Source organism: Suillus paluster, assembly GCF_016628075.1.
Source record: "Suillus paluster strain FC165 chromosome Unknown EDB91scaffold_2, whole genome shotgun sequence".
Taxonomy (NCBI): domain Eukaryota; kingdom Fungi; phylum Basidiomycota; class Agaricomycetes; order Boletales; family Suillaceae; genus Suillus; species Suillus paluster.
Window position 1 is genome coordinate 935477 of NW_024537562.1, and position 22475 is coordinate 957951.

The 22475-nt window shown below is 49.2% G+C and overlaps 12 protein-coding genes across 12 annotated transcripts; 5 read left to right on the forward strand and 7 right to left on the reverse strand.

Moving 5' to 3' along the window:
- Positions 1 to 72: 72 nt before the first annotated feature.
- EDB91DRAFT_271375 (uncharacterized protein) lies at positions 73 to 3536 on the reverse strand. Its single transcript, XM_041326663.1, has 3 exons — positions 1774 to 3536; positions 1498 to 1724; positions 73 to 1444 (listed from the first exon to the last, which is right to left on the reverse strand). Exons 1-3 carry the CDS (start codon positions 3384 to 3386, stop codon positions 249 to 251), a joined length of 3036 nt encoding a protein of 1011 aa, XP_041183788.1. The 5' UTR covers positions 3387 to 3536; the 3' UTR covers positions 73 to 248.
- A 1359-nt stretch (positions 3537 to 4895) lies between these two features.
- EDB91DRAFT_1042566 (transmembrane amino acid transporter protein-domain-containing protein) lies at positions 4896 to 6678 on the forward strand (the record flags this gene model as incomplete). The annotated part of the gene is made up of 9 exons (XM_041313003.1): positions 4896 to 5033; positions 5080 to 5155; positions 5210 to 5320; positions 5366 to 5448; positions 5500 to 5781; positions 5833 to 5864; positions 5951 to 5999; positions 6047 to 6211; positions 6235 to 6678. The coding sequence occupies 9 exons, from the start codon at positions 4896 to 4898 to the stop codon at positions 6676 to 6678; spliced, it is 1380 nt and encodes a 459-aa protein (XP_041183789.1).
- Positions 6679 to 7324: 646 nt separating this feature from the next.
- EDB91DRAFT_1233859 (acyltransferase-domain-containing protein) lies at positions 7325 to 8851 on the forward strand (the record flags this gene model as incomplete). Its single annotated transcript, XM_041321145.1, has 6 exons — positions 7325 to 7562; positions 7615 to 7784; positions 7838 to 7948; positions 7997 to 8197; positions 8254 to 8368; positions 8424 to 8851. 6 exons carry the CDS (start codon positions 7325 to 7327, stop codon positions 8849 to 8851), a joined length of 1263 nt encoding a protein of 420 aa, XP_041183790.1.
- Positions 8852 to 8990: 139 nt separating this feature from the next.
- EDB91DRAFT_1042762 (Tim10/DDP family zinc finger protein) lies at positions 8991 to 9277 on the reverse strand (the record flags this gene model as incomplete). Its single annotated transcript, XM_041313020.1, has 2 exons — positions 8991 to 9129; positions 9186 to 9277. Coding segments are annotated over 2 exons (231 nt in total), but the record flags the coding sequence as incomplete, so codon positions are not given.
- Positions 9278 to 9784: 507 nt separating this feature from the next.
- Positions 9785 to 11600, forward strand: EDB91DRAFT_1242285 (uncharacterized protein; the record flags this gene model as incomplete). Its single annotated transcript, XM_041322171.1, has 9 exons — positions 9785 to 9849; positions 9916 to 10223; positions 10274 to 10449; positions 10506 to 10571; positions 10620 to 10971; positions 11024 to 11134; positions 11188 to 11246; positions 11298 to 11382; positions 11443 to 11600. The coding sequence occupies 9 exons, from the start codon at positions 9785 to 9787 to the stop codon at positions 11598 to 11600; spliced, it is 1380 nt and encodes a 459-aa protein (XP_041183792.1).
- Positions 11601 to 11874: 274 nt separating this feature from the next.
- On the reverse strand, positions 11875 to 13170 carry EDB91DRAFT_1233875 (uncharacterized protein; the record flags this gene model as incomplete). The annotated part of the gene is made up of 2 exons (XM_041321149.1): positions 11875 to 12767; positions 12825 to 13170. The coding sequence occupies 2 exons, from the start codon at positions 13168 to 13170 to the stop codon at positions 11875 to 11877; spliced, it is 1239 nt and encodes a 412-aa protein (XP_041183793.1).
- A 517-nt stretch (positions 13171 to 13687) lies between these two features.
- EDB91DRAFT_1326026 (saccharopine dehydrogenase) lies at positions 13688 to 15067 on the reverse strand (the record flags this gene model as incomplete). The annotated part of the gene is made up of 4 exons (XM_041325215.1): positions 14790 to 15067; positions 14267 to 14724; positions 13945 to 14214; positions 13688 to 13889 (listed from the first exon to the last, which is right to left on the reverse strand). Exons 1-4 carry the CDS (start codon positions 14949 to 14951, stop codon positions 13688 to 13690), a joined length of 1092 nt encoding a protein of 363 aa, XP_041183794.1. The 5' UTR covers positions 14952 to 15067.
- A 282-nt stretch (positions 15068 to 15349) lies between these two features.
- Positions 15350 to 16594, reverse strand: EDB91DRAFT_1097192 (uncharacterized protein). Its single transcript, XM_041317041.1, has 6 exons — positions 16260 to 16594; positions 16132 to 16207; positions 15993 to 16075; positions 15776 to 15945; positions 15700 to 15725; positions 15350 to 15644 (listed from the first exon to the last, which is right to left on the reverse strand). The coding sequence occupies exons 1-6, from the start codon at positions 16515 to 16517 to the stop codon at positions 15445 to 15447; spliced, it is 813 nt and encodes a 270-aa protein (XP_041183795.1). The 5' UTR covers positions 16518 to 16594; the 3' UTR covers positions 15350 to 15444.
- A 403-nt stretch (positions 16595 to 16997) lies between these two features.
- Positions 16998 to 18001, reverse strand: EDB91DRAFT_1097199 (cytochrome P450). The gene is made up of 6 exons (XM_041317042.1): positions 17733 to 18001; positions 17625 to 17681; positions 17547 to 17571; positions 17371 to 17496; positions 17278 to 17320; positions 16998 to 17217 (listed from the first exon to the last, which is right to left on the reverse strand). Exons 2-5 carry the CDS (start codon positions 17677 to 17679, stop codon positions 17287 to 17289), a joined length of 240 nt encoding a protein of 79 aa, XP_041183796.1. The 5' UTR covers positions 17680 to 17681; positions 17733 to 18001; the 3' UTR covers positions 16998 to 17217; positions 17278 to 17286.
- Positions 18002 to 19362, forward strand: EDB91DRAFT_1097208 (TPR-like protein). The gene is made up of 7 exons (XM_041317043.1): positions 18002 to 18079; positions 18131 to 18334; positions 18391 to 18699; positions 18754 to 18790; positions 18846 to 18944; positions 18997 to 19155; positions 19205 to 19362. Exons 2-7 carry the CDS (start codon positions 18263 to 18265, stop codon positions 19282 to 19284), a joined length of 756 nt encoding a protein of 251 aa, XP_041183797.1. The 5' UTR covers positions 18002 to 18079; positions 18131 to 18262; the 3' UTR covers positions 19285 to 19362.
- On the reverse strand, positions 19363 to 20124 carry EDB91DRAFT_1097216 (peptidase S24/S26A/S26B/S26C). Its single transcript, XM_041317044.1, has 3 exons — positions 19894 to 20124; positions 19506 to 19847; positions 19363 to 19445 (listed from the first exon to the last, which is right to left on the reverse strand). The coding sequence occupies exons 1-3, from the start codon at positions 20002 to 20004 to the stop codon at positions 19386 to 19388; spliced, it is 513 nt and encodes a 170-aa protein (XP_041183798.1). The 5' UTR covers positions 20005 to 20124; the 3' UTR covers positions 19363 to 19385.
- Positions 20125 to 22461, forward strand: EDB91DRAFT_1097220 (uncharacterized protein). The gene is made up of 6 exons (XM_041317045.1): positions 20125 to 20598; positions 20649 to 20696; positions 20753 to 20824; positions 20900 to 21376; positions 21408 to 21447; positions 21538 to 22461. The coding sequence occupies exons 1-6, from the start codon at positions 20431 to 20433 to the stop codon at positions 22209 to 22211; spliced, it is 1479 nt and encodes a 492-aa protein (XP_041183799.1). The 5' UTR covers positions 20125 to 20430; the 3' UTR covers positions 22212 to 22461.
- The last annotated feature ends 14 nt before the right edge of the window (positions 22462 to 22475 follow it).

Sequence of the window (22475 nt, forward strand, 5' to 3'; positions counted from 1 at the left end):
AATAATGAGGCTTAAACAACAAATTATACCGAAGGTATCAAGTGCAAGGAAGGGCGAAAGTACAGTGAGATCCTTCCGATGCTGCGAACGTGGGTATGTACAAGAAACGGGAATGTAATCGCAAGGAGAATCGTGTTATGGAAGCTTGTATTAGCGTAGATGTAAGCTGAAGAAGAGAGACGTTGCGCGAAAAGCTGTCCCTCCAAAGCAAGTAAAAAGCAAAACAAGATGCAAAGCGAAAAACAACTTCACCAGAACTCTCTAACTCGCTCCAGAACCTCCACAACAACCGAGCTCTTATACATGAGTGCATGGTCAGCACCTTTCACGACTTTGACGTGACAACGATCTTCGCCCATCGCCTTTTCCATCCACCTCACTGCATTTTCAGCAATCTTCTCGTCCCTGTCTCCGTACCAAACCTGGACTTTGTGAGGGAAGTCACTGTAGGAGAAGCCCCAGGGACGGTTGTCATGATTGAGGATCTGCAGAAGGTCGCTGTGCGTCCCCTTCGATGCTTCGGCGTGAGACGCCGCAATGAGTGCATTGCCAAGAGCAGCTTGATACGCAGTGGATGCAGTTTGAGCGCTCACATGCGGAGATGATAAAGTGCTCGCAGGAGGAGATGACGGGACGCTCGGCGGGCTTGATCTTGGTGCACTTGCGCTGGACACACTGAAGGATATGGAACGCCGGCCGGTTTGCCGGGGAAGAAGTTTGAGGGACGCACAATCAGCGGACGATCCGACGGATTTGGTTGGTTTGATAAGGAGTGGAGGAGGTAGAGGGGTTGGCGTAGGACTAGGTGAAGATCGAGCCTTCGTGGTACTCCAATCGATTTCACCAAGTCCTAAACCCATGTCTAACGACAATGGTTGAGGCAGCTGTGGACTTGAAGCATCGACCTTCTTGATTGTATTGGGAGCGGAAGATGATTTGCCCTTGAGGGAGCCCATGGATCTGAGAGTCTTGAGCGTTTTCACGACGGTTGAGGTGGGAGGAGTCTCAGTAGCAGGCGAAGGAGGTTGGGAAATTGCTTTGGACGATTTAAGCCTGCCTAGAATTCCTCGAGAAGGCTTTCCTCTGCTCGACTGTGTCATCGAACGTGCGCCAAGTGTGCTTTGGCTCCCAAAGCGACCATCGAAATCTCGTAGATCATCATAATCACTGGACAGAACAGAGCCCAAACTCATCCGTCTCTTTGTAATATCCGATGGATAAACGCTGTGTCGGCCAGGGCTCTGAGGCCGCGACAGAGTCTCGACTCCATTGCCAGACGGCGATTTTCCATTCTGAAATCTGGGAGATGGTGGTGCAGTGTAACCAATTCCTCGGTAAGCAACAGTTGGCGGCTTTCCTAGCATCCATGCCTGGATCTTCCATTCCGCTGCCTGTGCAGTCTTCAAAATGCCATTTGGAACGTACTTGAGCCACCGGTACCCTCCTGTGTACCAGCTGAGTAAAGGAAGCACAATCACAAGTTCCTCCAGAACTCACCGCTTTCGGAGCCGCCTATCCATGGCGCTAGCAGACAAAGGTCACCCCGAATACGAGTAGGAACACGGTTCGCAAAAGCCAAAGCGTAGGGTGCGCCAGCTGAGTGAGCAACGACGCTGCATTCATTGATTTTCAGCTGGTCAAGCACCTCCTCGACAGCTGCCGCCCATTCCATGATGCCTCTAGCAGATTTGGAATGGGGAGTCTCGGTACGGCCTAGACCCCATCTGCACATGTGTCAGAAAAATTATTGCTTGTCGATGGTCAGTAACTTACCTGTCAATGGCGATCAGGCGGAGGCCAAGACAGTCTGCCATTTCATCATACAAACCCATGACATGTCTGACACAGCCCAGACCAAGAAATACAATGAGAGGAAAACCATTTGGATCACCCATATCGGCAAGACTAACAGTCAGAGGGTGATCAAGTGAGGCGTGAGGGAATCGCGTGAGTTTCAGCAAAGTCGTCAATCTAGCGGAGTGAAGATATTCTGCTATGGCTTGTGGCACGGATGTAGGAGAAGTGGAAATGGGTATAGGGTCCAATGATTGCAGTGAATCGCGTGCTGATGCAGTGGATGAATTGGTATAAACGTCCGAGGCTGCCCCGTGAAGGCACACACTTGAGCTGTCCGACGTGTTTGAGGGTGTGGCGGTGAGTGGGGGAGCATGAGGTGATCCAAACGGGGCCACAACATGTGAGTTCTTCTGGTTATGGAACGTGCGGCGGACTTCGTCTGCAATACTATCAATGGAGGATCTGCCCACCGGTTCAGCTTCTTTATCAGTCATGAGTGGCTCAAGCTCGGATTCCTCGTTCTCGACCCCATTGTTGCGGCCATCGCTGTGAGTACAACTGGACCCGTGTTTTGAAGGCTCTCTAGAAAGGTTCCGAGCAGAAGCTGGAGCATGGTTCCGGATGATTTCCGATATAGAAGGAACCACAGTCCTTGGACGCTCTGGTGGTTGCACAAGAGCGACTGGAAGGTCATCAACGGGGTTATCAACTAGCGTGACCTCATACAACCCCGAGTCAACTGTGATTGTAGACGAAGAACCCTTGCGTGCAGAACCAGGTCGTGCATGAGTGCGGCGAGCACGACGAGCGGGATGCGATGGTCTTGGTTCGTCGTCATCTTCATCTGAAGGCACGATTTTCTCCTTTCGTCGACTTTTCCCTTTGCCAAGGACTACGCCGGGTGGAGGAGTGGGTAGAGGTGGTAGGTATAAAGGGTGGTACCTTGCATTACCAAACCTTGAGCGACTAGAGGAGCTTTTTCCGAAGAAATCTTCCATCGTAAACCCATTCATTCCATCAACCAACGCGTCCATGGCCTCCACCCCGGCAACCGGAGCTGAAACGACTACCGGAAAATGGCCGAGCGAGTAGTTCCTGATGGAAGATGAATCTATTGGTGTTTGCGGAGGAGATTCGGCGAGACTCGAGGTTTCAGAGAGCCGAAGTGATGGAATGGGGGTCTCTTTCCACTTTGGCTTGGCGGATGATGGACCTGTGCGTGTCCGGTGACGCAGGACCTTTGGAGTGATATCAGCTCCCGACAAGAAGTCGGGCACCTCGAGAGCAAGATCCACAGTTGGGAATGCGTAGGAAAGCTCGTTCGCTTTCTCTTTCTCTTTGCCTTTGTCGTGATCAATCTTCCTGGAAAGGTTCCGGGGAAGATCGTGAGCATGAAAAGTACGACCAGGACTCAATTGGGACCGTGAATGGATGTCAAAGTAATCGGACGGAATGCGAATGGGAGCGGGGGAAGGATGTCTGGCGTCTGAGGATATGATGGACCCGTGGACGTCACGTCTGGACAAGAAATGGGTGTTGGATTTCCGGAGAGGACGGTCAGTTCCCATACTAGAGTTTGAGTTCGACATCACGTAGGCAAAAAATGCAATGCAAGGCTCAAGGCCCTGAATTTTACGCAAGTACTCCTCCGAGGCCGCACGGGTAACGTTCAGAAAACGCTTCGAAAACCTGTTTGGCAGTGCCCAATGCTTTTTATTGACACGGCGTACCTCCTCCACCAATCTCGTTACCGTTAACGTTGTCGGCTGTAATGACAAGAACAGGTTGTAGCGCCAAGTTCAACGCGTCCCCGAGCAGAATAGGGATCCGTTACTGAGCGTTAGTCTCCTTCCAAAGAAGACAAAAGACCTGTGCGCACAGAGATGGAGAATGTCTAATGCTTACTGTCGAGTACTTGGTCTAAGACTAGTGCCTATTTTCGTTGCTGGCCAACAACACTGCCACCCAGTTTCGGGTCCCTTTGTCGCTTTATTGTCGTGGGGCAAAATGATTAGGCAAGGACTAGAATGATCCAGGAACGGCATGGCTTAATTTTACAATTGACCAATGACTTGCAGATTAACATTATCACCCACAACCGTCTCATACTCCCTTGCCTTGAACTCCCTTGGCGTGCATATACTAATAAAACTTCTTGTTCGACAGCGGTTACGAGACCAAGTAGCATAGTCCTCCAGGGTCGTCGCGACTTGTACAACTCACTATGTACAAGCTGTGACAGCTCATCAGGCGAGCTCGCGTCCAAGAGACCCTCTGCCGCTGACCCTGCAAGTTGGGGATGAGAATTATCAATCACGATACAAGATATACTAGGTAGGACTCCCTTCGCATTGTCGATCTTGCAAAGGATTGACATGTTTTCAGCGTTCATTACTGGAACGATTTCTCTTGAGAGTCCTTGAAACACGACCGGGACCAGCCGACCCTGCAGTGACATGATTAGGGTCGTGCCTGCTTGGTATCGGGCCCCGTGGTATTTTTAGCGTCATGCTACAAAGATGCTTACTAGGACTCCAAGTTGAACCATCCTATGGAACAGTTGAGCGCGAACGTACACACCATCTTATGCATGAGTAAGCTCGTCCGCGTTTTGCGTTCCAAGGGCCGATATCAAGCAACACCGGCTAGGCCCGTAACTTTCGATATCGTTTATAGCACCGTGACGGCTGTCTTCCAAGCGAATGACGTCCACCTCCTGGACTTTCGCGGTGCCGAATCGATGATTTCTATCCCAACAGGCACTGCCCCTACACTTGCAAATAACGGAACGTGCACGTGTAACGCATATTTGGCAGTTCATACGCGCTTCTGGTCAGATCCTAGCAGATGCCCATCCACAGTTTGCATCTTATCACTTGACTGTGACAGGTGTGCTATCAATGGCAACTGCAACCGTTTCTCAACGGGAATGCACTTGTTCTCTGCGCGGAGCCTGAAGCCTTGACGCTCAACGTCTGCTTATCGAGTAGGTAAGCATCAGGTCCTTATCATATGGCCTTCCGCATTACTTATATGTAGACCGTGAGTGCTCTCATAATCCTGAATCTTACTGCCCTTGTTGAATGGCATCCCACTCAATGTATGAAGTGCATGGGCAACCCGATGCAGACGAGGAAGCGTCCGCGTCTGCCGAGAAACAAGATTCAGGAGAATCTAGAGATGTTTTTGTTGAAGATGAAGTCCATCAAATCCAGTACAAGACACTCAGTTGGCAGGTGCGTCTATCCGAGATCGCACGCAATCAAATATTGATCAGTGTAGTCTGTGAGCCTCCTCATGATAGCAGAAATCGTCAGCAATGGTATGCTGTCTCTCCCGAGCGCACTAGCAGTTGTTGGTGAGCCCACTACACTGTGATTCTCACAACAGGCAGTGTTTACAAAACCTTCAGGCATCGTGCCTGCTGTCATTCTGATTGTGTTTCTCGGTATTTTTGGCCTCTATACTGCGAAGTTGCTCATCGACTTCAAGCTGAACCATTCCAACGTGCACACCATGGGTAGTCAATTCTACCGCCAATGGTTTTCAAACACCTGATATACTCTAGGTGACGCTGGATACATTATGTTCGGACCTGTTGCTCGGGAGCTGCTTGCCTTTGGAACTGTCGCTTTCGCTATATGTGGCTCCGTGCGTCATCAAGTCAAATCGAATATCTCGCGACTGACTCGTACCAAACAGGGTTCTGAACTACTTTCCAGCCAGCAGGCGCTGTCAACACTTTCGAATCAGGGCATATGTAGCATGTATCTGGTTATTATCACCGGCGCCGTTGCGTTTATGATTTCTCTACCGCGGACACTGGGTCGCTTGGCATGGATGGGCCTTCTCAGTGCAGGGGTCATTGCCCTGGCTGGTTTCGTTGCAATGATTGGAGCAGGAGCGAACCCAGTTCCTGGACGGTCTCTGACTATAACTGCCTCCAGTAACTTTTACGATGCCTTCTTGGCTGTCACAAACCCTGTGCGTACCTTCCTATGTGTTCGAGTTCAGCGTCACTCATCTGCTCAGTAGGTTTTTGCATATGCTGGTATGAATTTTGTGATGTTAACCAACACTCCTGAACACTCTACTAGGGCACTTCATGTACGACTTTGTGCATGATATTTCTGCTGAAGCTGATTTCCGATAGGTTCTTTATTCTAATATCTGAGATGCGTAGACCCCAGGATGCTATGAAGGTCAGAACACTCCTGTATTTGATATTGTAACTGAAGACGACTCTCAGGCAGCCTGGTGCCTGCAGGTTTTCGCCACAATATTTTATGCTATTTTCAGCATAGTCCTGTATGTCTACATTGGAAACACGGTGCAGTCCCCGGCCCTCTTTTCTCTTCCTCCGACATGGTCAAAGGCGACATTTGGCATTGCTATCGCCAATTTCCTGTTGTCAGTGATGATTTGCCGATTAGCTAGTCCTTACTGAATCTTTCGGGAAGCTCTGCCGGACTATACACTCATACAGCTGCAAAGCTGGTGTTTGTCCGTATATTTCGTCATTCAAAGCACATCTATTCACACACGTTACTCGGATGGACGGTCTGGACTCTGCTATGTTTCGCAGGCGTGGCTATCGCCGCGATTCTCGCCATTGCTGTTCCGATATTCTCCTACCTAATCGGGATTGCGGCAGCCCTCTTTGCCGCGTGGTACACGTACGGTCTGGCCGGATTTTTCTGGTTACATGACGTATACCATCTCAAGGGTGGCGTGGACGGGATCAAACGGCGACCCATCGGAACTACATTAGCAGTGCTGACCATTCTTGCTGGGGCTTTCATCTGTGTTGCCGGAGCTTATGTGTCGATAAAGGTCAGTGTTCGTGTCTTTGCATCCGATATTCATCTCAGTAATCAATGATAGCTCATCGTCGAGGCATATCTGAATGGTCAAGTCGGGAAACCTTTTGTTTGCTAGTGAGAAATACGTTGTGGCGTAATCCGTAGTTGTATCAAGTCTGCTAAACATGAGACCTTTCTTCCGAGGGCAATCAAACTATTATAAGTGTCTGACAATCTTTTGAACTTTAATAATGTGACCAAGACCAAGTACTATTCCATGCACACAGTCTATTCAAAGGATGCGAGCCTTACTTATTAGGAGTACTTCAAGAGGGTACTTGATATGGCGCTCATTGCCGAACTTGGTCTGGATGCAGTAACTTAGTGACATCAGATAGGTAATAATAGGTAGCGAGGCCCCGGCCGCAGCTGACGAGCGCTGACGCATCAATCGAGGTCGAGTTTAAAGCAGAGTTTGTTTTCCTAGATAGTCCTGGATGCCCTCAGAGGCCTTGTTAGCGTCAGCGATGACGATAAATGTGTAATACGGGGCCTCGGTTCGTGTCGTAACTACCTAGTAATGTACGCGTACGTGCGTGTGATGGCTAGAAACATACTACTTGGCCTAATAATGAGGCGCGCAGCCGCACTTTGAAAACATGTTTCGACAGTTGAAACTTGACTGTTCCCAGCTGCGACTGCCCACGCCTCCTTTCTCTTCTGCTATGACCGTCGTTACTAGACAGCATGAGCTCCCCATATTTGCACGTCCTCCAAGGACGTGGACCCAGACACTCAATGGGCTCCTCTTCTTCGTGTTATTTATTCCAGGATGTCTAATGGTCCATGCATTTCAACTTTTATTTCTACTGCCCTTGAAGCTTTTCTCTTCAAGTCCACGGGCTCGGAAATTATATGACGAGGGGATACGGTATACGAAGGGCGCATTTGCGACACTTATGAGTGAGTAACACTTCTGATACCGGCGATACTACACGATGACATGTCGTGCCAGATTTGATGAACCAATGGTTCGCCCCGACACGTCTTTCTATCACATTCGAACGGGAAGGACAAGGGAAGTTCACAGAGGAGGAAATTAGGCACGTTGTCGAACGCGATGCGTCTGGCAGAGTAATGGCGTTACACCTACCCTCTAAAGCCGTTGTTATCGCGAACCATCAGGTGTGTGATCACCCTGGTCGCCCGTCGTGTGGCAAGTGCTGACTCAGTTTCAGGTCTACTCTGACTGGTGGTATGTCTGGTGCCTCACTTACTTTATGGGAACGCATAAGGATGTCTTCATTGTACTGAAGAGCAGCCTGAAATGGGTTCCCCTGGTCGGACCAGTACGTGGCTGTCGTCAATTTAGAGTTCTTTCGCTAAAATCAGTCAAGGCAATGCAAATATACAGATTCATATTTCTTGCACGTTCATGGGCCTCTGACAGACTTCAATTGTCATCGAAACTTGCGAAACTCGGCCGAAAAGCGGAACAAGAAGACAAACCATTCACCTTTATCCTGTTTCCAGAGGGCACTCTTGTGAGTAAAGATACACGCCCTATCAGCAGGAAATACGCGGACAAGCTTGGCATTGTGCGTTTCTACCACCATATTGAGTGAGGTATCAATGATGACCATGTTTTCTACAGCCTGATCCACTAAACATACTGTTGCCTCGATCGACAGGGCTTCATTATAGTCTCCGCTCCCTTGCGCCGCGTATGTCATCCTTGAAATTGATCGACATTACGATGATATATCCAGGTGCGTTCATGGAAGCTGAAATACTATGTCAATAATCGCTACATACTGCTGTTAGGCATACCGCCAAAGGGATATGGACAGTCTTTCTACACACTCCGCTCGATATTCTGCGACCGCGTGCCTCCACCTGTAGTGCACATGCATCTACGAATATTTGACGTTGCAAAGGATGTTCCCATTGGAGACATATCCGGGACGAATCCCGCGGTGACTCCCAACAGATCTATCCACGAGTCTCTTGAAGTGGACTTCCAGATCAGGAGAAGGTCGCCTTTGATGAATGGCTTAGAAAGTTGTGGATGGACAAGGATGATTTTATCACGAAGTTCCTTAACTCAGATTACTTTCCCCGCTGGTCATCATGGTGCTATCGAAATTCCACTGGAACTACGGAGTCACCGCGAGATACCAGATGCTTTCTGTTTTCTTACTCCCGCGGCAGTAGGTGTATTGTGGTCGAGGTTGGTAAAGGCTATTTTATGACGGATTGTTGTATACTCAAGGCTATTTTGTAATGCTGGATATCCCTCGTACTCTTTCGTGTATTAGTATGTTCTGAGGTGAGATGATGTTAACAATTAAGCGTACGACGTGGATCGGTATGTATGTATTACATGGCAGCTCATGATTGCATTTGCGAGCGTTGTCCCTCTATGGTCTTAATGATGAATAAACTTGTATCCATGAAGCGGTCTACGCAGTTCAAGAGACAGCTCTCCTCCTTGCGGGCGAAGCTAGACCCTGGAGTGCCAGTGACACATCTGCATGAAGGAATTTGTCAATGAAAGTTGACGGATACGGCAAGACGGAGACTCACTTATCCCAACACATGCTTGTGAGTGAATGCACGGTGGAGTTGATGCGAGCTTGGGCTTGTTCGCGCTCTAAGAACGTGGCAAGCTCTTTCTGCGAGGGATATCTGAGAGGAAATGGGAGCCGTTAAGTGAATACACGTACTTGTGTAGCCTCATCGAACTTGACGTTGTCCATGGTTAGTTGTAGGGTACGGTAGGTGAGAGCTGGCTATAGAACAAAAAAGTAAGTAAGAGTAAATTTGGAAATGCTTTCTCACATTTGGTTCCGCGAAGGTTAATCGATCGGCAAAAACCAACGAATTCAATGGTCGTCCCAGCTGGTTGGCTAGAGGATGGTTGGGTTCATATATCGCTGGCAACCGCTCAGGGTAATTGAACATTGTTCAGGGCGATGAATCAAATTTCTAGCAGTCAGTAAGCAATTTTACACCTATCTGTCAGGAGAGAGGCGCTGATCGACCTAGCTTGGCCCCGTGGCACTACACGTGAGATTCTGTCAATTAAGCATACCTGCAATACTTATACAAATGGTCATGAACAGGAAAGGTTGCCGCCTCATGTTTCCTTTCATTAACTAGTCCATCCATCCTCTGAGTCCCTCATGGCTTCAACTTCCGACATCCCCAAACTGCAGCCCGCGAACTGGTCAAGCGAACCAGCTCCTCTGTATGTTTCCATTCTGCTCAGCCACCTACTGACGTAGCTCATTTTCCATCTTCTTTGCATTCGCAGCGTGGGATATCTAAGTCGTAAAGCTCTCCCAATAAAGCGCAACGACGCAGAACCTCTCACTCGAGAGGACGTCCAGTTCGATCTCCTTTATCATATATTCAATGACAGACACAAAGTTTTCACCCCACAAGCCCCCAGCGAAGACTCTAAGGTTCACTTCTGCGATCTCTATGTCAATGCTTTGTATACGTCCCATAAGTGCTCCAAAGTCCTCAAAGACAAGATGGCCGAGACACCCGCCTTTGCCGTCGAGCTTGGCAAAATTTCTCTCCTGACCAATGTGGGGCGCATCAATACCACTATGGCATGTAAGTCTGCATCGCGTTTTGTTCCTTCAATATGCTCACAAAGAGGTCAGTCTTTCCAGAAATGAAGACAGCTTTACGGACTTATCACCCGGTACCCTCGCTCCAGAAGACTGATGGTAATGCCCAGGATGCCCCGCGGATCAAGAATTGTCTCAAGGCTGCTTTACTGCCTTCTGAGCTTAAGAACATGCCTCCGTCTACCCCGGAAGAAATATTGCACAAGAGCGTACGCGAATTCATCCCCATGGTTTTTCGTACAGCAGCTCATCTCCATGCCGCCAGAGGGCCCGTCAACTTCCGTCCACAAGTATCGTGAATTTAATATTCGTTCTCGCAAACCACGCGGCCGTGAGGTCCCTGTTCGTGCTTATTCTTCTTGTACTGACTGCTCATTAGCCCCTTGCAAGTACTCACTTCGATCCGCCCGTGAACTTCCTAGATCTCTTTTTGCCTGTCAACATAGCCTCAGCTGACCGCGCCCGCGCATTTCTATGGCTCGTATTTCACTATTTGGAGGGCCCTGATCAACCAAACCCGTACGACGACGACTACTCCCGCCAAAATCCTGGCAAGGTTCCTTGGCTGCGCCGTCTCACAGACGAAGAGATGGCGCATGAAAATGTGGACACACCCGATGAAATCGAATGGGGAAGGGCGATGTCAGCACAAAGAAATCTCTTCCTGCAAAAACTCGTCAACTCTATCGAAAAAGAGAAAAAAACCAAGGCCGCTGCGTCTGTGTCTAGATGTGCGACCATTTGTCAATCGTTGATTTAGTTGTATGTTAATCATGTGTTCAGTGACTGAGCCCACTTCTGGTCGTCCAAGACCTTTCAGGACACAGCAAGAAGGTACCAGGGACAAACCCTACATCCATTATCTGCCGCCTGCACCGCAGATTACCCATTCTGGTGTGCCGTTTTTCGTGCTTCTGGGTACTTCGACCTCATATCCCTGCAGTTAGCGACGACCAGAGACTTAGCTACAGTAGCTCTCGTGCACCTCACAGAAATATGCTGCAACGTGGGTCACGAGTAGTATTCCATGCACGCTGATGTGAACGGGCGCCACCAGATGCATGGGAGGTCGTTACTTCTACCGATCCCCTCGCATGACTCGGATGAAGAACTACACGATGAACATGTTAGACTTGACTACAGTAAGCTGATGCTTGGTCATGACATCAGCCATAGTCTCAATATATTAATGCGTTGCTTAGGCCGGCGTGTCGATGTCATTGCTCGATTGCGTGGGCGACCCCCATCGCCACCTGCAGATCAAGTGCCACCAGACAGCAGCACTAGTTCATACCCACCACCCAGTAGTATCTCTGATACCCGTGAACACCGGTGGCGAACGGTGGAGTCGTGGAAGTAGTTCACAGTCACAGGTTCTACATGGACAAAAGGAGGTAATCAAGTACCAACAGCCCTTGCGTGCATACCCAAAGTTGTATTCGTACTACATAAACAACTACTAATGGCAACACGTAAATGACAAAGCGTGAGCGTAAGCAGTTATGTCAAAGGAGTGCACGTGTATCAGGCCGGTTCGCAATCGTGCGCCAAGAAGTAAAAGAAGCAGCGAATTCGTGTCCAAACGGCTCCAGACACGTAAAATCTGTGTCATCAAGACATATGCGGGAGCGTGTCTACACTAAGGAAAAGACTAGGTCCAAGAAGCTGTCCATGAAAGCAACTGCACGGCAGTACCACAAAGAAGTCCAAAATGTCCAAGTGTTCAGAAAGCCCCAGGCAATGACAAGTTTGGATGCTTCAAAGCCAGAGCGTTCCCTGAGTTGCATCTCCGCAGGTGCACTATGCCTCTTTGGCCTAAGTTGATTATCTGCAAGATCTAGGGGAGGAGGGGACGTGCGACGTTTGATGGTGGTCATCATTTCACGAGCAGTGTTGGCTCGGCCAAGGGCATGTACATTGTACTCAGTGAACGCGTACTTCGCATTACTGCGAGTACGAGGAGGAGCGGTGGTGGTTATCTCGATGTTGGGGCAACATGGAGAGCGGGGCGTTACGTTCAGCAGCATATCGGGAAGAGAGTCGCTGCTCTGACGACGCCTGACGGGCATATGTAATCTGCCGATGTTGATATGGGGGTTCGTATCTGAGACGGACCGTGTGGATGATGCGTTCTTGCCGCTCCTTAGGAACATGGAAGGACGGGGTGTAGCGAATATAGGATCGTTGGCCATTGATGGGGGAGGAAGAACTGGTCTAACGCGGGCGATGATATCTTCCAACGATGGAAGTTTGCGACTACCCAACTTCAGGTCTGTCTTGGGTTTGCTGATAGGCAGACGACAATCCACCTGTTCGAACCACGTGCGGCGCCTGGCGAGGTCTTTTCCAGTCTGACCATTAAGCCCCCCAGCTAATGAGTTGAAGAACGCCAATGGTGACTCGAGGCCGCCAGGTGGGAGTGTGCAATGGTTAACGGCAGAGAACTCAACAGGGATTTTGGGTGTCGGAACTGCAGTGGACGACGGAGGTTCCTGAATTCTGGACAGGAAGAGTGCACGACGCTCGACTTATAACGCATAGCGGAATGAGATCATGATTCATGACACCGATCTATTTGACTCACGTTGCTTATTCCTCTGGTTCTTGATGGCAAGTTCCTTGCGGAGATCAGGAACCTTTCTAGAACTGAGCGCAGCTCTCTTGTCACGCGACACTTTGAGAAGCAGATCAAACTGATCACGATGAAGCCCCTTGGGAGGAGGACAGTCTGCAGGACGAAGAGGAGACGGATGCCTGGGGAACATGTTTGGAAAGTGACACTGGGGACTCAACAACTTCTGCCGGTACCCGCTATCATCCTGATCTGGGTCTGCGGAGAGAAACAGACAGTACGGCTCTGGAGATACCTTCTCTGGCGAAGCAGGCGAGATGCATATGTGAGGGATGGATGTACCGATGGGGGATAACATGATTTGGGAGGGCGACCAGCGCTAATGAAAAGAATGAAAGAATGAAAAGAATGGAAGCGTCGTTATACGTGGATGAAATAAAAGGAGCAAGGAAGGTGGCAAACACGAGGAGTTTGACCACGCTCCAGTCCGCGCAGCGGCGGCTAGTAAAGTGGAGTTTACAGAAAAGTTACTTACTCAAGCTTGTGAGACACGAGACTTCTGATTCATAGTCGTATCATCCAGATCTTAGTATCAGTACATACTGACAATAGTCACCGAGTACACAACACACGGTACTAGGTATCCTGCCGCAGTCTCAAGTTCCAACAAAAATAGCACCGCTTTGCTGGCTCAATTGAATGGGCCAAGCACTTCCTAGTAAGTAATAACCAAGTCAATTGATCCTCATCGAGTCTACACTGGTACAATGTGTGGTATCTTCAACTACTGATCTTTCGGTCTTAATCAATACTGCAACGACAAGTGGGCGAGGTCATGTTTCATCAGCCTGAATCTCAATTTTAAACGCAACGATTCACAGGCCTTCCGCCTCAACTGCCTCTCTTTGCTTCTCATTGAACAACTTCTCTGCGTCAGTCCAGACCTTCGCGGTCATTCGTCGAGGAAGCTCCAAGAGTGATGGTAACAAATCGTTACTGAACTGTTCAGAAGCCTCACGGGGCAACAGGGTTGGTAGGTGATCGATGGAGATCACCGACAGCGATGGAAAGTCATGTCTGGTACGCAAGCCAAGGCGTTAGCTGGTTCATGCGACGTGCTAATGATACGCACCCGAGATCCAAAGGAACAGTTGGTTCGGAGAAAGTTGTATTTATACTGTAAATTGGGATGGGATTGAACGGGTTCGTGGTGTCGCAACTGACATCCACAACTACAGATAGCCGTCTACCTTGGCCGGCAGCGATGATTTGGTCCTTCGTTAAAAAGGGCGGGATCGAAGATGACAGGTAGATGCAGTTGACGAAGATATCCACGTCAATGATTTCCTGGAATGGGCCCCCTTTGGCAGTCTCAGCCATATCCCACTTGACTATGTTATCTCTGCGATGGCTGGGTCAAGACGTATAATCCCTAGCTTTGCGTAATGACTCACTCAGCCAGACCAATCTTGCGGAAAAGATCCACAGCTCCGCGTCCGCATCGTCCGAGGGCGCCAATTACGAGAGCTTTGACGCCATTGACGTTGCCGCCGAGCATGTTCTTGACATCATCGATCATGGCAGTCTCATTCTCATAAGGTTCCAAGCGGCCTAACTTCTTTCCTGACCGTTGCGCGGCCACAGCAAGTGCACCAGCGGCAGCACCAGCAAAGCCAGCGTGGTAGCCGAAAGCAGCAACACGCCGACCCGTAGCATCGGTGAGGAACTCCAGATCATAGAGTGTACCTCCTCCCTTGTAGAAACGAGCCAGCACGGATGACCATCCTGCTTGCTGCTTGTAACAGTGGGCAAACTGAATGTGTGTATGGGGCAGGGGATCTTGGGATTCTGGAAGCTCCTTCAATCCGATGATGGGGACATCTGTAGGGGCGTTGGGCCATGAGTTGTTTTCCTACAAGCGTACAGCCGACACTGTGACGCGTATTTAGCGGATGAGCACGGCTATATTATCTGTACATACGCCTCGAACTCAGCGTCATCGAAAATCCGTTGTGCATCGCGTTCGACACTGATTTGGAAGCCAGCATCAATCAGTTTCTTCGCGGTGGTAGGTGTGAGGGCTGAGCGACGCTCAAACTCTTTCTTTTCGCAGCGAAGCCAGAGGCGTTGGGTAGACATGATTGTTGAGATCAAGTACTTGGTTGATGTTTGCTTTTAATAACTAGTTGCCTAGTCAAAGCTAGTCAAAGAGAGTCAAAGAGAGTCAAAGTGACTCGGGAAAGAAGCTTCAAGATAAGATTTAGATTTTACGGTCACATGACCTTACGACGCGTCTTTTAACGCGCCTAGTAGTAGTTAGACAGCCTGTGAGGGAAGACTTAAGGAGGACAGTTGTTCCTTCTCCTTCTCAATGACGGCAAAGATATATTTCATATACGTGGTGTGCACTCTGGAGGTACACGATCTCCAGCTTCGTGACGTCGAATCAACTGACATGTTGCAATCCGCTCCGAAACATGGTTCATGACGCGTGCGATGTGCATGACACACTGACACAGCGAAACATTCGACCTCCCAATTTGATCCAATATTCAAGGAGAAAATCAACGGTCGATATCATACATTACTTCCGAGTTCAACTACCGAAGAAAAACCTGTGCCAATTTGTTCTCTACGCCTGGGTCATTGTCTTGAATTGCCCATACATCTGCGTTGCAGCCTCCAACTTTCCTTCCTCGAACTTTTTGTACTCTTCGATAACCCCCCCAGCTGGAACACACGGGTCGCCTCGAACAAGGCCCTCCATCGTCACTTTCGTATATTCTTCGAGCGAAAGCCAGAAATTGGACAGCCGTTGCGTTGTGCCTTGGACTAATGCGCAGGTTAAGTAACAGAAGAGGCGGAAAGCTGGAAGGAGTGAACTCACAGTCATGCAACTCCGACTCGACGAGTCTTTTGCAGGGTAATGAGATGAAGAACAAGGAAACAAAGATGTCACTCACGGAGGAAGAATCTCGACCACGTGAACATTCTTCTCCTTGAGCTGAACAGCGAGTGAGATACTCAAGCTGTGGATGGCAGCTTTCGTCGCGCAGTAACCAGCAACCCCAGCAGCGGGAACAATAGACAATCCTGAGGAAACTGCGTACAGGAATGTCGGACGGCCTTGCTCCTGCACAGGGGTCAGAGAAATGAAATGGAACATAAAAGGGCTCATACCCCAAGCTTGATCAGGTGAGGGAGGACGAAAGTGATCATCCTGACAATTGAAGTATAATTGGTGGCGAGTTCACACTCGAGAGCTGGACGAAATAAAAACAGAATGAGAATATCACAGATGTACAGGGGAGAGACCTACAGTCGAGATCAACGGTTTCTGGCTTTGTGAAGTCGAAAGCACGTTGAATGCCGTTCGAGAACAAGACAGCGTCAAGCTGCACAGCCGGTCAACGCTAGTCTGCGGGGAATAGTGCTAGGGACACATACATCTGGGTAAGTGTTGACGATCTCCTCGATGGAAGACTTGAGAGCGTTGCGCTCTGCAAGAACGTCGAGAGTAACACTCTTGAGGCGTCCGGTGGCATTATGGGAAGCAACCAGTTCGTCGAGCCTTTCCTTGCGGCGACCGCAGACGATGACGGTGGGCTTAGAGGGGAGATCCAAGATCGCAAGGGCAAGGGCACGACCTATTCCTGCAGTGGATCCAATGACGAGGATGCACTTAGAATCGCTGACACTGGGCATGATGGAAGAGTGAGTTTGTGGCAGTAGTTGGGGAAGGGGGATGAAGGCGCTGACCTTTATACCTACAATCGTCTATCGTAGCCACGATACACTGCGTGTTGTCTAAAATTTCCGCTGGAGGAAACGTGACGGAAAACTAATCCGGACCTTATGTTTCCGCCAAATTTCCGCCACTGTTTTCCTCCGGTGGAGAGATGGCTGTTTTTCTGCTTTTCCGCCAGCTCGCCGACACCTTCTGGACCATTGGTATCTGACGGCGGATATCTTGGGTCTGGAAGGCCTGGTCGACCACATGTAAGTAGTCAAGACTGTCGTCCCTTAACCGTTACGCCAAAAGGCAGTGATAATGAAAGCTCATGCTTCATTATCTCGGACAGTATTTATGCTGATTATGGGAACTCAGGTAAGCCACCGGGCTTACACCACAGCTGCAATTATTAATATTATATCGTACTGCTCGACTTAAAATGGCAATTGAACTTGCAATATATGAATATATTATTAAATATTAAGTAATACAATTCGCCCATGTATACGTGTACGCCCTGCGCTGCGCTGTTGCCAGCTCATTTGGTACAGAAAATCAAGATGTGACGAACGTGTGAGTATATTGTGCCACTTCAAACTCACCATCGTTCGAAGCTGCTCTTCTCTCGCTGTATTCACGATTTCAAATGAGCACCAGAAGGGTTTCGGGTGACTTGGGAATTGGGAATTGGGGTCAGCTGCAGGTTGCTTGTATACATTCTAGGACACTTACATCGTCATGTCAGTGGTAAATTACGGCTTCAGGACAGATGCGCCTGCACGAGTCAGTGAACAACTTGAAAATGATAGTAAGTGAGGTATTCACCTGCCAAAACCAAAGGCAGTAGTATGGTTGACGAAATGATCCTTCAGTTGCCCATCAGCTGTCAGATGGCAACTGGGATCGAAGCGCGATGCGTCGGGAGCCGTCTCTTCGTCCCGAGACAGTGCCCTGAATCATGCTCAGCTCAAAGCAATTGCACGCACTGCATCGTAGCATACCATTGATTAACAATTATTGTCGCACCTAATCGAACTACGGATCAGTCAACGGCAACCTCGACTCATACAACTTCGAACCTTTGGGTATGAAATACCCGCCGTAAACATTGTCGCTTAATGTTGCATACGCCATTCCTGTGCAAGGGGTCAGCATGCAAAGACAAAGTTAGATTACTGTAGACCGACCTGGGGGTGCGGGAGGATACCATCTCAGGACCTCACGGAGAATAACTGCACGTACTGGATGAATCAGTGGTCCTGTCAACACGTATGGGTGAGGCCATACACGGTGGTAAGCCAGATAATCGACATGCAAGCACTAGTGATACTAGAACTAAGAATATTGCCTTCGAAGTTCGAACGATGTGTAAGACTCTTCACTTAATCTTTGTGTAACAAGGAATGGCATTTAATGATGGTTGATACGATGGACCGCATCTACTTTGCTGCCTAGAACGCGTACTTGACTCACGAGTGTAATACGCACAGACCACTTTATCATATCATGTTGGTCCCTCTGAATCTGTATTAAACTTTCAACGGCACGGTTTGGCATCAGCTGCAATGTACATGAAATAACGCACTTCTAAGCAGCCGTCAACGTTAACTTCGCACTATCGTAAAGACCGCGTTGGACACAGTGTGTAATAGATTCATAGGTTCCAGAGCGCCACGACCACTAGCCTCAAGTTGGCAACTTGGATCCAATCATCGTGATGGCGGATGACCAGCACCCATCTTCGAAAGCGTCCACCCCATCTGAGTCCGCCGATGAACAAGAAATCAAGGTGAGAACTACTTCAGGGTCAACGTCTGATTATCTGATCAATTTCAACGGTGGCAGAAGTGCATCACTGAGGCAGATGAATTAAAGCAGGAGGGCAATGAGTCGTTTCGAGCTAGTGCATGGAGTGAAGCTCTCGTGTCATACAGAACAGCTCTGAGTCGACTACCCACACGAAAGAAGCAGCCTCCTTCACCGGACAGCTTACAGGACGATGCGTCAAATGGTGGTGCCCAATCGAGTTCAAGCAAGGTGCCAACACGAGAGGAGGGCCCAGAGCCTGCCAACACGCCTTCTGAGCTCGAGGCAGAATGTGCCAAGGCTCGAGCGGTGTTGAACGCCAACATCGGTGCATGTCTTGTAAAACTTGTATGGAAATCAATGTTCGATGTTCCAAAGATCTCACTGCCTTTATTCATTTAGGGCGATTACAGTGGTGCAGTCGAATCATGTACCCAGTGTAAGTAGTTTGCCAAAACAGAGGAGACCATATACCCATACATGTTTCGCTGCAGCATTACTCAACGATCCTCACTATGTCAAGGCCCTGCAGCGGCGAGCGGCTTCTAACGAACAACTCGATACATGGTCGTCTTTGACACAGGCACAAGAAGGTATGTCCTATCACTAGAGGGATCTCGACGTTCCTCAAATTACATCATTTAGACTACAAGTCACTTCTGGAATTGCTACCCCCTACGTCTCCTCAGGTGGCACAGACCAAACGAAGCCTGCAGCTTCTTGAACCTCGACAACAAGCGGCCCAGAAGAAAGAAATGGCAGAAATGGCGGGCAAGCTGAAGAACCTCGGTAATACCATACTAGGTTCGTTGCCTTTTCCCTCTGCAGACTGAGCCTGAAGTCACACCGTCAGGCAACTTTGGATTGTCTACTGACAACTTTAAGTTTGAACCAAATGGGCAAGGTGGTTACTCTATGAACTTTGTTCGATAGTATTGATCCTGAATTCTTCGATCTGCTGTTGCATCATACCGCACTGTATTAGAAAGCACATTATCAATGTATCATGCCTGTAGACTATGTTGTCCCGCGTGTCACTGTTCGATATAAGTTGCGTCCCGGGAGAAGACAGTAAACCGGTTGAACGGGTAAATCTATGCAATGTAAGCGCTGCCGTCATGGGATCTGTTGCACGACAAATTTGGTGCACTTACCCTGGCAGCAATTCTGCCCCTTACCAGGGCCATGGACACAGGTCCATAATCGCGCGAGTCTGTCGACCAGGCGGCGTTGTCACCAGCAACCCAAATGTGCCCCTTGGGAACGATGACATGCTCGGTCGAAGGAGCTTTAAGCCCAGTCGGATCGACACAAACTACATCGCCCGGAAGGCCAATTACTCTTTTGCAAATGATGCGCGAGCGATTAACGGGTGATATCAAAGTTATGAGCTCCCCTCTTCCAAGGTGATTGGGAAATAACCGATGAGGTAGAATGCTTTCGATGACCATTTCACCGCTGTTGTCGAGCGTTGGAAGCATGGAAGGACCAGCCATCTATGTTTTATCAGAAGCGTTGACACAGCTGGTTGGATTCACAAACGAAGCATGGGCCGCCGACATTTTCCTTGAAAAGGTGGAAGGCAAAACCAAAGTTAATGAGCTGGATGGCATCAATGTATTTTTCACAGAACTGATTGTTAAATACGAACATGAAGGCAAGTAAGACCGACTCTCTTGATGGCTGGTTCCAGCCATAATGGAGGTATCATTGAAGCATGCTACAGACTTGACAAGTTGATGACATCGCAGAGATGTATTTCTTTTCCCACGGTGGGGTGCTTCACTCAACCATGCAGCTGTGCAGGCGCACCTCAGTGAAAGCACCTGAAGCAGTCAGATCTCGCGTTGCCTGCCGCGTGGAACCGTCCAGTAACATGCAGGAACATCGCGTTAAGAACTTGGGAGTGTACCAAGACGATCAACTGTTCGGATCTCCAATTACTTAAATGTTGCAGCGAGGATCAGTTATCGATGTAATCTGTCGCGTGGGCCTCATGAGGCTACCTCATAAAAGCTATCGATCTACGTCCACTATCCCTCGAATCCACCCTCTGATTTTAGCATCCCCACACGCATAATGTTCGACAAAATACCCATGCCCACTGCCGCAGACCTCATTCGCATTACTTACAAAGGGGCAGAGCAGCTCCGTCGTGAGCAGCGTCCAGGAGGTGACCCGAGTAAACTGGACTTTTCGATAGCATCGACCTGCTATAATTGCGATGCACTTATCATGGGTCGCAAAGTACGTCCAAATGATCGCGTTCTAGCCCATCATTGACTTCAAGTCACTAGCCCTTGGTCTGCTCTGGTTGTAGATCCTTTGTATTCTGCTCAAAGAATGTCAATTCGCGTCTTTATTGTAAAAACTACGCGTTCCCTTACCCTCGACTTTTCAGTGCCATACCACAAACTGGAAAGCAGGGAGGTTTGGAAGCCCAGGTCACAAAGTCTTCTGTGCAAAGAATAAGGTACGAATGCTCCGTACTTGCCCGTTCTTCCTGAAGTGCAGTTTCTTCATGTGGTTTGACGCAATTCCATTTCAGGTGCATATGGAGAGGGTCCCGCAAGTGCAAGCCCTTCTAAAGCAATTCCCTTGGGGTCGTGTCGAGGCGGATGGCACCTTTGCCGCGGATCTCGTGCGCGCTTGTTACAATGTTTTAGGTGCTGAGGGTTTCGGGTACTGGAGCACTCCTGGAGGCTCCAACCCGCACCTCAAACATCCAAGTCAACCTCCCGCTTCTTCTAAAGCGATTCGCGTCGACGACGTACAAGGATACGAACACGGCTACATGCTACTTTCTGATAGACCGTTGACGGACGAGACCGGCTGGAAGCTGGAGAAGCGGTTCATCCCCCAATTGGATTTTGAGCCTGGCACGGAGCCTGAGATTGCTTGCAAAGCAGATATCGTGGACTGGGATTCGTGGTACAGGTGGCGAAATCTTACCAAGGAGTCACCAGCTGCACTGTTGTTGCATTACCCTCTTACCGTATACCAGCTTTTGGTGCATGTGCTCCACGTCACAGGGCCAAAGAGAAATTCTCCTGGAGAATCGTCAAGCTCTCAACGTGCATTATATTGGAGTCCGAAGTTGAATTAAATATGCTTCCTCTGTATGTCGGAACCTCCACGGCTAATCTTTTGATGCTGATGATTATCGCGATAGATTCTCTGAATTAGCCTTGCTGCTTCCTTACACAGACATCAAGATGACTTTCTTCGGCATCGCAGTCCACTCGATCGTCAATAAGGCAAAGAAGAATAGCATTGCTATGAAGGCGAAACGGAAGGAACCAGTCTACACATACACCAGCCCTGAATCTTGCGGAGCCAGCACATTGTCCATTTTTCTACACGGAGATCATGAAAATTGGGATCCGCGACTTCCCTTCCTCCTAAACAGCAGGCCCGATGCCGTCGTCGCCCCAAATGCTGGGCTCACCAGTTACCCGGCATGGCAGTTCGTGATCCTGCATTGCCTCGCTGAAAATACGCCTTTTGCCGCCACCGAATACGCAGAGCAATCCGCAGAAATGCAAAGAGATGCATTTCCTCAGATCGTTGCCCATGCCCTGCCTAGCTTACAAGCGGCAGGTATGCATGGCTTGGCTTTTCACAACCTCACACGGCCAAGAGAATACCCCATCGCCTTTAATCCTTTCCAGCGTCCTGGTCAGAGAGATATGAGCGCGACGCGTTTACCGAGCGTTCCGAACGGGTTTACGATAAGAGTGGTTGGTGAGGAACAGCAGGAGGTGGACCGCCATGTCTCTGCTGGCATTCCTGCACCGGCTTCGGACTTGGATGAGCTAATCCAGAAGTCGGAGAAGTTGTCTCTGAACTCTTTGGACTGAGTATCTTGGCACTCGTGCATGTCTCCGTACTCGAGAGCTTCCTCGATGGACGAACGTTGTGGTGAGTAGGCGCTTCTAGGTATGGTTCATCGTGCATCCTGCCCAAAAATATGTAGCGTCCTCGACTACGTGTATAATAGTTGATGTACTAGTAGTGTCGTCATAGATCCTGCAACACTTGTCCACCTACCAAAGGGGGGTTAATAGTTCATCCTATCGATCAATTTGAAGTGACTTTACTTTAACTCTGCAGGGAAGACCGAC

What these genes read in the sequence shown, in the direction of transcription:
- EDB91DRAFT_271375 (XM_041326663.1), bottom strand. Translation starts at nt 3,386, where the DNA reads ATGTCGAACTCAAACTCTAGTATGGGAACTGACCGTCCTCTCCGGAAA. An exon ending in CGCCTGATCGCCATTGACAG is followed by an intron (nt 1,725 to 1,773) that starts GTAAGTTACTGA and finishes ACACATGTGCAG; the next exon opens with ATGGGGTCTAGGCCGTACCG. An exon ending in GATAGGCGGCTCCGAAAGCG is followed by an intron (nt 1,445 to 1,497) that starts GTGAGTTCTGGA and finishes GCTGGTACACAG; the next exon opens with GAGGGTACCGGTGGCTCAAG.
- EDB91DRAFT_1097192 (XM_041317041.1), bottom strand. Translation starts at nt 16,517, where the DNA reads ATGCCCAGTGTCAGCGATTCTAAGTGCATCCTCGTCATTGGATCCACT. An exon ending in TCGTCAACACTTACCCAGAT is followed by an intron (nt 16,208 to 16,259) that starts GTATGTGTCCCT and finishes CCGGCTGTGCAG; the next exon opens with CTTGACGCTGTCTTGTTCTC. An exon ending in AGAAACCGTTGATCTCGACT is followed by an intron (nt 16,076 to 16,131) that starts GTAGGTCTCTCC and finishes TATTTCGTCCAG; the next exon opens with CTCTCGAGTGTGAACTCGCC.
- EDB91DRAFT_1097199 (XM_041317042.1), bottom strand. Translation starts at nt 17,679, where the DNA reads ATGGCGTATGCAACATTAAGCGACAATGTTTACGGCGGGTATTTCATA. An exon ending in CGGGTATTTCATACCCAAAG is followed by an intron (nt 17,572 to 17,624) that starts GTTCGAAGTTGT and finishes TAGTTCGATTAG; the next exon opens with GTGCGACAATAATTGTTAAT. An exon ending in ACTGCCTTTGGTTTTGGCAG is followed by an intron (nt 17,321 to 17,370) that starts GTGAATACCTCA and finishes TGACTCGTGCAG; the next exon opens with GCGCATCTGTCCTGAAGCCG.
- EDB91DRAFT_1097208 (XM_041317043.1), top strand. Translation starts at nt 18,263, where the DNA reads ATGGCGGATGACCAGCACCCATCTTCGAAAGCGTCCACCCCATCTGAG. An exon ending in AGTCGAATCATGTACCCAGT is followed by an intron (nt 18,791 to 18,845) that starts GTAAGTAGTTTG and finishes GTTTCGCTGCAG; the next exon opens with CATTACTCAACGATCCTCAC. An exon ending in CCTCGGTAATACCATACTAG is followed by an intron (nt 19,156 to 19,204) that starts GTTCGTTGCCTT and finishes TCACACCGTCAG; the next exon opens with GCAACTTTGGATTGTCTACT.
- EDB91DRAFT_1097216 (XM_041317044.1), bottom strand. Translation starts at nt 20,004, where the DNA reads ATGTTCGTATTTAACAATCAGTTCTGTGAAAAATACATTGATGCCATC. An exon ending in ATGTCGGCGGCCCATGCTTC is followed by an intron (nt 19,848 to 19,893) that starts GTTTGTGAATCC and finishes GATAAAACATAG; the next exon opens with ATGGCTGGTCCTTCCATGCT. An exon ending in GGGGCAGAATTGCTGCCAGG is followed by an intron (nt 19,446 to 19,505) that starts GTAAGTGCACCA and finishes TACATTGCATAG; the next exon opens with ATTTACCCGTTCAACCGGTT.
- EDB91DRAFT_1097220 (XM_041317045.1), top strand. Translation starts at nt 20,431, where the DNA reads ATGTTCGACAAAATACCCATGCCCACTGCCGCAGACCTCATTCGCATT. An exon ending in CACTTATCATGGGTCGCAAA is followed by an intron (nt 20,599 to 20,648) that starts GTACGTCCAAAT and finishes TCAAGTCACTAG; the next exon opens with CCCTTGGTCTGCTCTGGTTG. An exon ending in TTGTATTCTGCTCAAAGAAT is followed by an intron (nt 20,697 to 20,752) that starts GTCAATTCGCGT and finishes TCGACTTTTCAG; the next exon opens with TGCCATACCACAAACTGGAA.